Consider the following 11,283-nt stretch of genomic DNA (forward strand, 5'->3'; position numbering starts at 1 on the left):
CTCCAACAGGAAGAAACTGTGGGGACTGGGGTTGTTTGTTTGCCTTCTAGCCCTTCCTGCAAACCTTCAGCTGAGGCCTACACTCTCCTCTGGAGGACCGAAGACAGCGACCTTTCGAAGAAATAAAAAGCCTTGGATTGGTGCTTGGAGGCCCACCTTTTGGACTTTGGGCTCGGGTTGCCTACTCACTGCTGGTGCTTCTCTGGTCTTTTCGCCTCAGACTTACTTCAGAGCTTCTTCACCAACCGCCCTTATTTGACATCTTCCTAATCCTTCGTTTGCGTAGAATGAATTCAAGCCCAAGCCTACTACCAGGGTACCCTCACCTCACTGATTACCTTGAACCGTTACTTTGCTATATTCTATGTTATAGCTCAGAAAGGCGCTCTTTTGATCTCTGTGCTCAACCTGTGGACAGACTTCATACCTCTAGCATTTCAGCAGTGTTTTTTTTCTGTTTCTCGGTCTCTTGCTTTCTTACATGTAATATCATTACGCATAGCTTTGTCTCGGTCGCAATATGAGCACCACGGAGGGTCAGCCAGCCGCTCCGGCTGGCTCGCCTTCTCCTCGAGGCGCGATCGCGGTGGTTGGCCTCGCGTGTCGCTTTCCAGGCAATGCCAACAACATCTCTGGCCTCTGGCAGATGATGGAGGATGGAATCAGTGCCTGGACAAAGATTCCAGAGGCTCGCATGAATGTGTGTGGCTACTATCATCCTGACCCCAGCCGCCGGGGAAGTGTGAGTTATGATACCCGTATTTATAGTTTGATTTACAGCTCTCATCTATCGAAACGCACCTTGGGATACACACACCTACTAATACGATATTTGTCTCAAGTTTCACTTTCGTGGAGCACATTTTCTGCAAAACGACCTAGCAGAGTTTGATGCAGGAGTAAGTCTAGATCTACTACATATGGCTCTGGTATCTTCAAGTCTCTTATGCTGACGTTACCCCAAGTTCTTCTCAATCTCCCCCAATGAGGCCATTGCTATGGATCCGCAACAGAGGATGCTCTTGGAAGTCACGTATGAAGCAATGGAGACAGGTCAGTAGTGAAGACTGATGATTGTCATGACGTATCTGTAATCTTTGTCTAACCGTTACTATCTGCAGCTGGTATACCTAAAGAGAAAATAGATGGCACCGATGCAACTGTTTGGATTGGTTCTTTTGTCAAAGGTTTGTTGTCCAGCTGTTGGTATCTATAAGAAAAAGACACAGCATATTAACTTCTTTTTACTGAGAAGATTACGAGCAATTGTGTCTGCGAGATCAAGACCAGACACCACAATACGCGGCAACTGGCAACGGAATTGCTATTCTAGGCAACCGAATCTCCCACTGCTATAATCTTGCCGGAACAAGCCAGACTATGGACACCGGCTGCAGTGCCAGCCTTGTTAGCATTCACCAAGCGTGCCAAAGTCTTTTGAGTGGAGAGTGTTCTACAGTAAGTCCGACCTGATCCTATCCTAACATGCATCAAAGTCTTGAACTCTGTTTTTTTTATAGGCAATCGCTGGCGGAGTCGGCCTGATCCTTACCCCAAACACCATCCTGCCCATGACCTCTGTCGGGTTCCTGAGCTCAGACGGAAAGTGCTTCGCGTTCGACTCTCGAGCCAACGGCTACGGCAGAGGAGAGGGCGCCGGCATCGTGATCCTACGCAGGCTCGAGGACGCAATCGCCAACAACGACGTCATCCGGGGAGTGATCCGCTCGACGGCGAGCAACCAAGATGGCCGCACGCCCGGCATCACCATGCCCAGCCTGGAGCGTCAGATGAGCAACATCGTCCAGACCTACCGCAAGGCCGGGCTCGACACGGACAGGACCGAGTTTGTCGAGTGTCACGGCACCGGCACCAAGGCGGGTGACGTGCGTGAGCTGGAGGCCATATACCGCGCCATATCCACCAACCGTGACATCGACAACCCTGTCATCGTCGGCTCCGTCAAGACCAACATTGGGCATCTCGAGGGCGCTGCTGGTGTAGCTGGTGTCATCAAGGCCGTCTTGGCTACGGAGAAGGGCTTCATTCCCAAACATCTCAACTTTATCGAGCCAAACCCAAACATCGACTTTGAAGGCTGGCGAGTCAAAGTCCCCACGGAGCTGACCCCCTGGCCTGTGCCTGGTCTACGCCGAGCCAGCGTCAACTGTTTTGGTTTTGGTGGCACAAATGCCCATGCCATCATTGAGGATGCGGCACATCATCTATCGGAAGCAAACCTCGCCGGTTTCCATGCCAGTCACCTCTTCCCTGGAGATACGCTCCTCGAGTCTACCAAAGCGTACCCTCAAGGCTTTGTAGATGATGACGCCCCTCGGCTGTTTGTCTACTCGGCTCATGAAGAGGAGCGGGTTTCTTTGGTTGCTCAATCCCACGCACCCTACCTCCGCAAGCGTGTAGAGGATGGGTCTGCGACTTCAAAACTGATGAACCAGTACGCTCACACGCTGCTAGAGCGCCGATCAAAGCTCGGGTGGAAAGCCTTCTTGGTTGCCCGCAGCCCTGCAGACCTCCTCCGAAAGATCTTCAACTTTGACAACAGCCTGGTGATGGACTCGCCCCGAGACGCCCAAGTCCGAACCGCTCTCGTCTTTGGCGGACAGGGTGCTCAGTGGCACGCCATGGGAAGAGAGCTTTTGGAATACGCCGTCTTCAAGAGCAGCATCGAGGCTGCCGATTCCTACATCCGCCACGAGCTGGGCGCAGACTTTAGCCTGCTGGAGGTGCTGACGTCGGACCAGGACGGCTCCCGAGTCGACCTGCCTCGCGTGTCACAGATCTCAACGACGGCCGTCCAGGTGGCGCTCGTCGAAGTCCTCCACGCCAGCAACGTGGCCCCGGTCGCCGTCGTGGGCCATTCTTCGGGCGAGATCGCAGCAGCATATGCCGCGGGTGCCATAAACTGCGAGAGTGCTTGGAAGATTGCGTATTACCGTGGCCACTGCGTTGCATCTTGGCAAGAAAAAGACAATGTCCCGCCCGGCAGAATGCTTGCGGTCGGACTTTCGGCTCGGGATGTACAGAGGTTTATTGACCAGACCTCGGGGGGCAATGTGCAAATTGCTTGCTACAACGGTCCTTCGTCCGTCACTCTCTCAGGCGACGAGGCTGCGATACTCGAAGTCCAAAATCTCTTGGCCGAGTCTGGATGTTTCAGCCGCCTCGTGTCTGTGAATGCCGCCTATCACTCCCAGCACATGGAGCACGTTACAACAGACTATCTTCAGAAGCTCGGGTCCATCGAGATTCAAGATGCAGCGTCAGGCCCAGTTCTATACTCTTCCCTGACGGGCTCTAAGATTTCTCCCAGCAGACTGGGTGCCAAGCACTGGATCAAGACACTAACTTCTCCTGTCCTTTTTCATCAAGCAGTACAGACTATGATGAGAAATGCTAGTCCAACTGTCATTGTGGAGCTAAGTCCCACCGGTATCTGGGAGGGGACTATTCGTCGCGTCCTTACAACCATGGACTATCACGAGCCGGTTCCCTACTTTAGTGTTCTCCAGAATGACACGGGTGCAATGAATTCGACACTCCAAGTCCTCGGTGAGCTCTGGACTCGCGGAGTTCCCATCAAGATGGACTGGACCTACTCCAAGTCGCAGTCCCAACAGAGTAGTCTTGTGCAGAATAGCCGTCCACCTCAGCACCTCCACGATCTACCCCCTTACCCCTGGAACCACGACAAGCTATACTGGTACGAGTCTCAGCTGTCAAAGAACAACCGTTTCCGCACCCACGGCAGGGAGGATCTCATCGGCGCACCGTTTGATCTCGGAATCAAGACCGAGAAGTCGTGGCGCGGCTTCTTTCGTCTCAAGGAGAACCCCTGGATCGAGCATCACCAGGTGCAAAAGTCGATCCTGTATCCCGCTGCTGGAATGGTAGCCATGGCACTCCAAGCTGGACAGCAGCTTGCCGAGATGAGCCGACAAGAGGTGATTGGCTTCGAGGTCAAGTCCCTCTCCATCCTTGCCCCGATTATCGTCCCTACTTGGACCGATGGGCTTGAGCATGCAATCAGCACCAAGTTAAGAAAATCAGAAAACAACGAGCCGCTGCAGGGCGTTGCAATCTATGATTTTTCAATCTATACCAAGCCTGACGGTATAGCCACCACCAAGCATGCCGAGGGCCAGCTGCACATTCTGTACGGCGACGTGGCAAGCAGCACACTTGTGGAAATGCAGCTTGAGGATTCAGCCCATCGAAACACATACAGCCGATACAAAGAGACCAGCGACGAGGAGATGAGTCCGCGCCAGCTATACGAGGAACTAAACAATCTTGGTCTCAACTACGGACCTTTGTTTCGTAATATTAAAAAAATGTCCCGAAGCTCACGAAGCGGCGGCTACTGCCAAAGCCAAGTCCAGATTCCCGACACCGCATCGGTCATGCCATTTGGATACGAGTTCCCTCACCTCATCCACCCCGCAACTCTGGACTCATTCCTGCAGACGGTCTTTGCCATTGGTGAGGGCGTCATGCTGCCCTGCTATATAGACAGTATTTTCGTCTCGGCAGACATGCCACAGGGCGCCGGCAGCCGATTTCTTGGATATACAACGGCGCAGATGACGGCGTCACGTTCTGCGGTGGCCGACGTGGTCATGTTTGACGACCAGCTCGACCAGGTCAGGGTTTCCATCAAGGGCCTGAAGTTCAAGTCGGCAGTCGCGGCGGTGGGTGATGGTGCTGGCTTTTTGTCGAACAACCGCAACCTCTGTTCTGAGATTGTTTGGAAGGAAGATATTGGCGGGACTAGTGTCGGTGATCTCATGACATGGGTTGACTGTCTGGGCCATACCAAGCCTGCTCTGTGCGTACTTCAGCTTGGAAGCGTTTCGGGGATTGCTTTCAGGGTTATCGAAGCTCTTGAGAACGGCTATGGGACACCGCGCTTTGGATCATATACGCTCTGCGATAGGGAGGACCTCATATTCTCTCAGCTGCAACACGAATACGCTGGCGCTCCCGTCATGCAGCGAATTCTCTGGGAGCCTATGCAGCAGGTGGCCATGACATCGCAGTATGATCTCATCATCCTGGACGCCTCCCAACTTCAACATTTAGTGGAAGCCAGCCATGTGCTGAACCCAGGTGGATATATTATCGTGCAGCTGGAGAGTGTCGTCGACGACAACAAAAACAACGACACTGACTGTCTGAGAATAACCAAGCGACTTGCCAATGCTGGATTTCGGAATCCTAAGAAACTCCACGACAATTCTGGTCAGCATTCGTACTTCGTTGCTCACAGCTTCAACACCCCTGACAAACCAACTGGAGGCCAGCTTCATGTTACGATATTGCGGCCCGAGTTGCTAACCCCCTTCGTGGATAAGCTGAACAAATCTCTGATTAATAGCCTTGGAGCCCTGCCACAGATCACATGTACTTCTGTTGCTGTTTCTGCCCACGGCAAGTTCGACTCCAGAACGGTCTACATTTCATTGCTGGAGGCAGAAACGCCCCTCATCTTTGATCTCGGCGAGTCACAGTGGGAAATGCTCCACGGCATCTTCCGCACCAAGCAGCTTCTTTGGGTGACTGCAGGTGCTCATATGTCAAACATCAACCCACTCATGGCTGCTTCAATCGGCTTGATGCGCACCATCAGATCCGAGGGCGGCCAAAAGAGGCTTGTATCTGTCGACATTGACCCAAGCACTGACAACAACATTGTATCCACTTCAAAGACGCTGTGTGACATATTGGAGGCGAACTTTGTCACATCGACAGCTGTCAGGGAGTCTGAATATGTCATTCGGAACGGAAAACGGTTCATCCCCCGCCTCGTGACGCTACCTGCTGTCAACTCGCTCCTAGAGAAGGAAGCCCACCTCCCTGATCGCCTTGAGGAGTTTCCGTTGTGGCAAGACGACTGCCAAGTGAAGCTCGCACCAGAGTCTGTAGGCAGCCGCCTTGGCTTGTACTTCATGAAAGATGACACAATGACCCGACCTCTGAAAGAAACAGAGATTCGCGTCAAGGTGAAACAGAGCCACCTCCTTCCACACGACATTGAGGCCCTGCGAGGCAATGGCGGTGAGGTTGGGTCCGATGCCGTCGGCACCATCCTAGAGGTCGGATCAAAAGTCTCCAGCCACTTTAAAGTCAACGACCCGGTGGTAGTCTTTGCCCGCGGCACAATCAGCAGCGCCATCATTACCGAGCAAAAGTTCCTCTGGTCTCGCGGGACCGCCAACCACCCACCCCATCGATCCTTCAGCCCGACGGCTTTCATCAGTGCAGCCTATGGCCTCGTCATTTCCGGCCGTCTCAGAACGGAGCACACTGTTCTCATCCACGCGGCGGCTTCTGCCTATGGCCAGGCTGCCGTCTACATCGCCAAAGCCAAAGGCGCATCCGTAATCGCCGCCGTGACATCTCCCGAGCAGAGGGAAGTCGTACGCGCGCTTGGCGTCGCTGATGATCGCATTGTCGACGGCCGAGACGATGCGTTTGTCGGCCCCGTCGGCAGACTTACTGGAGGACGTGGTGTCGATGTCGTCTTCAGCCCCGCCTCTCGCAGCCTCGTTGCCAACTTTAGGTCCTGCGCAGAGTTTGGTCGGATTGCTCAGCTGGCGAGTGAGAATCTTAAACTGCCGTCGATGGAGCAAGCGGTTCTCAAGAATCTATCCCTCGAGACCTTTGATATTTTCAAGCTAGTCGAGAAGCAGCCGTGGGTCGTGGAGGAAGCGATCAATGAAGTTAATGCCCTCCTGAAAAACAGCATCTCAGCCTGCAGCACCCATCCCATGACTTTCCGCAAATTCGAGAGCTTGGGAACCGAAGCAATCGACACTACCACAGACCCATGGTTAGGTTTGCATGTCGCGGAGGCTAGAGAAGACACTCGTGTCATGATGCCCGTGAACCTCACCGAGCCTTTGCAGTTGAACAGCAGCGGGACTTATGTCCTCGTGGGCGGCCTCGGTGGGATTGGCCGAAGCATTGCTCAGTTGATGGTCGAACGGGGCGCGCACCACTTGGCATTCCTCTCTCGGTCTGGCGCAAAATCAAAACCTGCGATGGATCTCATCTCCTCGCTGAAGCTCAAGGGTGTCGAAGTTCAAGACTTGAAGGTGGACATTTGCGACGAGAAAGAGATGAGGGAGACCTTCTCGTTTGTTCAACAAAACATGCCCCCCATCAAGGGCGCTATTCAATGTGCCGCCGTTCTCGAGGTAAGCACATTTCCAACTGACCATACCTTGACGCAGCACGAATGAAACTTTTTTTTTTTCTTTTTGCTGACTTATATCAAACTTCAGGACTCCATCTTCGACAAGATGACCTACACCAAATGGGCAAAAGCCTTCCACCCCAAGGCCATCGGATCGTGGAACCTACACAACAGCCTTCCCGACACGCTCGACTTTCTCATCTTCCTCTCCAGCTCGGCCGGCGTGCTCGGCAACCGCGGCCAGGCCAATTACGCCGCGGGCAACACGTTCCAGGACGCGCTGGCGCACCACCGCGCCTCCCTCGGGCGGCGCAGCGTGTCGCTCGACCTCGGCCTCGTGCTCGGCGCGGGCATGGTCGCGGAGAACGAAAGGCTGCTTGACGTGATGCTCGCCAACGGCTTCTTCGGCATCGGGTTGCGCCACGTCCGCTTCCTGCTCGAGCGCGCCATGTCACCGCAGCAGCAGCGGCCCGGTTCTGGACGGGGACTGCTGCGGCTGCCGACCCAGGTCGTCACGCAGATGGGATCGGGCGGCCTCGTCCTCCAGGATCGGCCCGTCGATCCGTTCTGGACCCGCTCGCCGCTCTTCCGGTACCTCAACCAGGTCGACCTGCCCGCCGGCACTGTGGATTTCTTCGCGACGGGCGCGGGGGAGGACGTCGGAGACGATCGACACCACGGTCGGAGCGGCAGCAAAAGCAGCAGCAACAACAGCAATAACGCTGGACAGGACCTCCGCATTGCGATCCGCCGGGCCTCGTCTCCTGAGAAAGCGGCGTCCATCGCGGTCGGCGCCGTCACTCGCGCCCTGGCAAGGTTCATGGGCGTGGGGCTGGGGTGCAGCAGTAGCAGCAGCAGCGGCAGCACCGCGGGCAGCAGGCCCAACACGGCGGCCGGGTCTGCCAACACATCCTTCGTCTCGACGCCTGTCAGCTCCACGTTTAGCAGCGCCGCCGTCGTTACTGTCCCTTTGCCGCGGGCGTCGACGGGCGGCCTGCTGGATCCATCGCGGTCGACTGTCAGCTACGGCGTCGACTCGCTTGTCAAGCTCAACATCACACGCTGGATCGTGGACCAGTCGGGCGTGGCGATCGGAGACGTCGACGAGTTTCCGAGCATCAATGAGCTTGGGGCCAAGATTGCTGAGCTGGTTCTTGCTGGTTCGGCTGGAGAGACGAACTGAGAGAACAAAGGGAAAAAAAAAAAAAAAAAAAAAAAAAAAAAAAAAAACCTGCAGTAGAGCTGTTTCGACAATTTTGTAAACTGCTTTTGGAATTCTGGGTCTGTTTTTGTTATCTGTTTGGAGTGTGATACCCTGGGTAATTTTGGCTGTCAATTTTGCGCATAGAATTTCCGTTTTGTTCTGCAAAGTTCCCCTGCTTACATACCTGAGAGACGGTTTTTTGTCTCGAGCAGCGGCATGCTCAAGAGATATGCCCATGGCTCTCAATACCATAGACAGGAGAGCTGCTAGCACAGCGTCTATAGACACGGTACGATTGTCGAGGAAAGGCAACTGGCCTGGTTCATGAATAGTAATTGTCAATAGAAAACACAATAAAGTGGGCGACCAGAGTAGAATAGAAAGACATAGATGATACACATAAAGTTCAACCAATGTCGAAACCATTTCTCATTAGAAGGTCTTGTTGAAGTGAGCTTCTAATGTTGTCAAAATATCGTGTCACGTCGACAAGGTGACTGTAGCGTTTGATATGACGCCGCCCAGATGCTCTAAATAATCCGCCATTCCCTATTTTCCGTCATGTTGAAGATTAATACATGTAATCGAAGTAAACTATAAAACCCGTCTATTCCCATTTATGTGCACATTGTCGTTCCCACCCTCATTGCAGAGTGGAAGGATCCAGCTTGGTGGCGTTTGCAGTGGTACCTGAAGCGGCGGCAGCAGCTGCTGCTGCCTTCTCGCCCGCCCGCTTCTTCAGCACGTTTTCAATAAACGCCTCTCCGGCCTTATAAGATGATCGCACAAGTGGCCCGCTGGCGCAGTACAGGAATCCCATGTCCAGCGCGCGCTGGCGCCACAATTCGAAGTCATCGGGCGTTATGTATTTCTCTACCTTGAGGTGACGCTTTGTCGGACGCATGTACTGACCAAAGGTCACTACATCAACCTGAGCTTTGCGGAGTTCTAAATGGAGATTTTATTGTCAGCAAGAAATGTTTGTGGTGTCGTGATGCCAAGACATGATGCACGATGAGAGACTTACCCCTGAGCGCCTCCCACAGCTCCTCCTCCGTCTCACCCAGACCCAACATAATGCTGGTCTTGGTGATGATATCATCGCCCTTGTGCCTCTTGACCTCAGCCAACACCTTCAAGCTCTGCCTAAAGGTAGCACGGCGATCACGCACGTATGGGGTCAAACCCTCGACCGTCTCCACGTTGTGCGCATACACATCCAGACCACTGTCGGCCACCATTCTGACCATCTCCAGGTCGCCCTGGAAATCACCCGTCAAAGCCTCGACCAGCAACGTCGGCTTCTTGGCCTTGATTTTCCGAATGGTCTCGGCAAAGTGCCTGGCGCCGCCATCCGCAAGATCGTCACGGTCGACCGAAGTCAGAACAACGTAACCCAGTCCCCAGCGGGCCAGGGCCTCGGCGGTATTCTCGGGCTCGTGCGGGTCGAGGGGTGCCGGGGCCCGGCTGGTCTTGACGCTGCAGAAACGGCATCCACGTGTGCAGGTGTCGCCCATGAGCATGATGGTTGCGGTGGCGGCGGCCTTGGAGCTACCACCCCAGCAGTCGGAGATATTCGGACAACGAGCCTCCTCGCAAACTGTGTGCAGCCCCAGGCCGCGAAGGTCGGCCTTGATGCTGCGAAAGTTTTCGTTGGACCCCGGGTTTGGTATCGGTGTCTTCAGCCATTCCGGCAGGCGTGTGATGGTCTTCTTGCGACCGACAGGGCCGACCTCGGCGGTGCGAAGGGTGTAGGCCTCAGATGGAGACAAGGGAGCTGCCGGGGATGATGTGGCGAGAAAGTCGGAGAAGGAGGCGACAGACGTGTCTTTGAAGTATGTTGGGCGGGAAGATTTCGATGTTGGTTGCTGGGATGTGACTGACGCTGCTGCTGAATCGGCGCTGCTTGCACTTGCCGTAGGATCGCTGTCCTTTGAGGGTATTGTTGCATATGTTCTGCAAGACTTTGTGTTTGTCGCGGATGTTGCTGTCACCGTGGCGAGTGTTCTACGGAGGGGAGCGGCCGCCCGCCGGAGGGATGAAGGGAGCGAGGATGACATTGTGCGTTTTGCCCAATATAAAAAGAATAAAATAAAAAAGAGTAAAAAAAAAAATACAAATTAAGCCTGAGAGACTTCGATTTGACCTGGGGACGGTGTTTTATCCAGCCCGGTACCCAACAACGGCGGAGTTTGTAAGTGGTTGCAAATCCAAGCAGTTAGAGAGGCTCAACAGTCTACACCTGGTCCTGAAATTTTTGGTCACGTGAAGGCCGATTGTACCCGATTGGTGTCTCGCGTACAGTCTTCGAGTACCTCACCGAGCTCATAGTTGATTAATCTAAGGACTTGATCAGGCAGGCAAACTGAGTATGACTAAGTCTATTTATTTTTGTTAATGCTTGTTCAAATAATGAGAATACCTGGCTGAATTGTCCAGCTCAACGTGCAAAGCTCAAAGTATGATTTGCCTTGGCTGTACGTTGTGGAACGGGAGTATTGAGGAAAGTAATCGATAAAAGACCTTCGCTTCCCGGTACCGGAGAGATATGCTCATACTTGTAGTAGGACCCACGTGATTGGCATAAGCTTTGAAAAGCAAGTTCGGATTCTAAATTCATCGACCTTTAAGTTAAAGCAATGAGTTCGGTTCGTATTGTGAACAGACAAATCAACCCAGTCACCTTAGAATTCTACTTCCAACGTCTTTGCGCAACTAATTAACTCACTCATCTGGTAGGATAAAAAAGTGGTAAATGGAGATGAAACAGACATGTAACCAAACGGTAGCGCGTCAGCGGAAACATGCATTTGACATCTGTGGAGTCCATAAACACAATTTACAGTTGTACCGCAATAATTAT

At 53.5% G+C, this 11,283-nt stretch overlaps 2 protein-coding genes across 2 annotated transcripts; one reads left to right on the forward strand and one right to left on the reverse strand.

The window, feature by feature from the left end:
* Positions 1–520: 520 nt before the first annotated feature.
* PgNI_10716 (uncharacterized protein) lies at positions 521–8,399 on the forward strand (the record flags this gene model as incomplete). The annotated part of the gene is made up of 7 exons (XM_031130689.1): positions 521–742; positions 843–899; positions 966–1,053; positions 1,122–1,187; positions 1,256–1,458; positions 1,521–7,217; positions 7,305–8,399. 7 exons carry the CDS (start codon positions 521–523, stop codon positions 8,397–8,399), a joined length of 7,428 nt encoding a protein of 2,475 aa, XP_030979985.1.
* A 380-nt stretch (positions 8,400–8,779) lies between these two features.
* Positions 8,780–10,599, reverse strand: PgNI_10717 (uncharacterized protein). Its single transcript, XM_031130690.1, has 2 exons — positions 9,448–10,599; positions 8,780–9,368 (listed from the first exon to the last, which is right to left on the reverse strand). The coding sequence occupies exons 1-2, from the start codon at positions 10,478–10,480 to the stop codon at positions 9,064–9,066; spliced, it is 1,338 nt and encodes a 445-aa protein (XP_030979986.1). The 5' UTR covers positions 10,481–10,599; the 3' UTR covers positions 8,780–9,063.
* Positions 10,600–11,283: the final 684 nt, after the last annotated feature.

This window comes from Pyricularia grisea, chromosome VII (genome assembly GCF_004355905.1).
Source record: "Pyricularia grisea strain NI907 chromosome VII, whole genome shotgun sequence".
In the NCBI taxonomy this organism is placed as follows: Eukaryota; Fungi; Ascomycota; class Sordariomycetes; order Magnaporthales; family Pyriculariaceae; genus Pyricularia; species Pyricularia grisea.

Bases quoted from the DNA above. Each gene is read 5' to 3' on its own strand.
- PgNI_10717 (XM_031130690.1), bottom strand. From the start codon at position 10,480: ATGTCATCCTCGCTCCCTTCATCCCTCCGGCGGGCGGCCGCTCCCCTC. The intron at 9,369-9,447 runs GTAAGTCTCTCA...ATCTCCATTTAG, and splicing joins GCTGTGGGAGGCGCTCAGGG to AACTCCGCAAAGCTCAGGTT.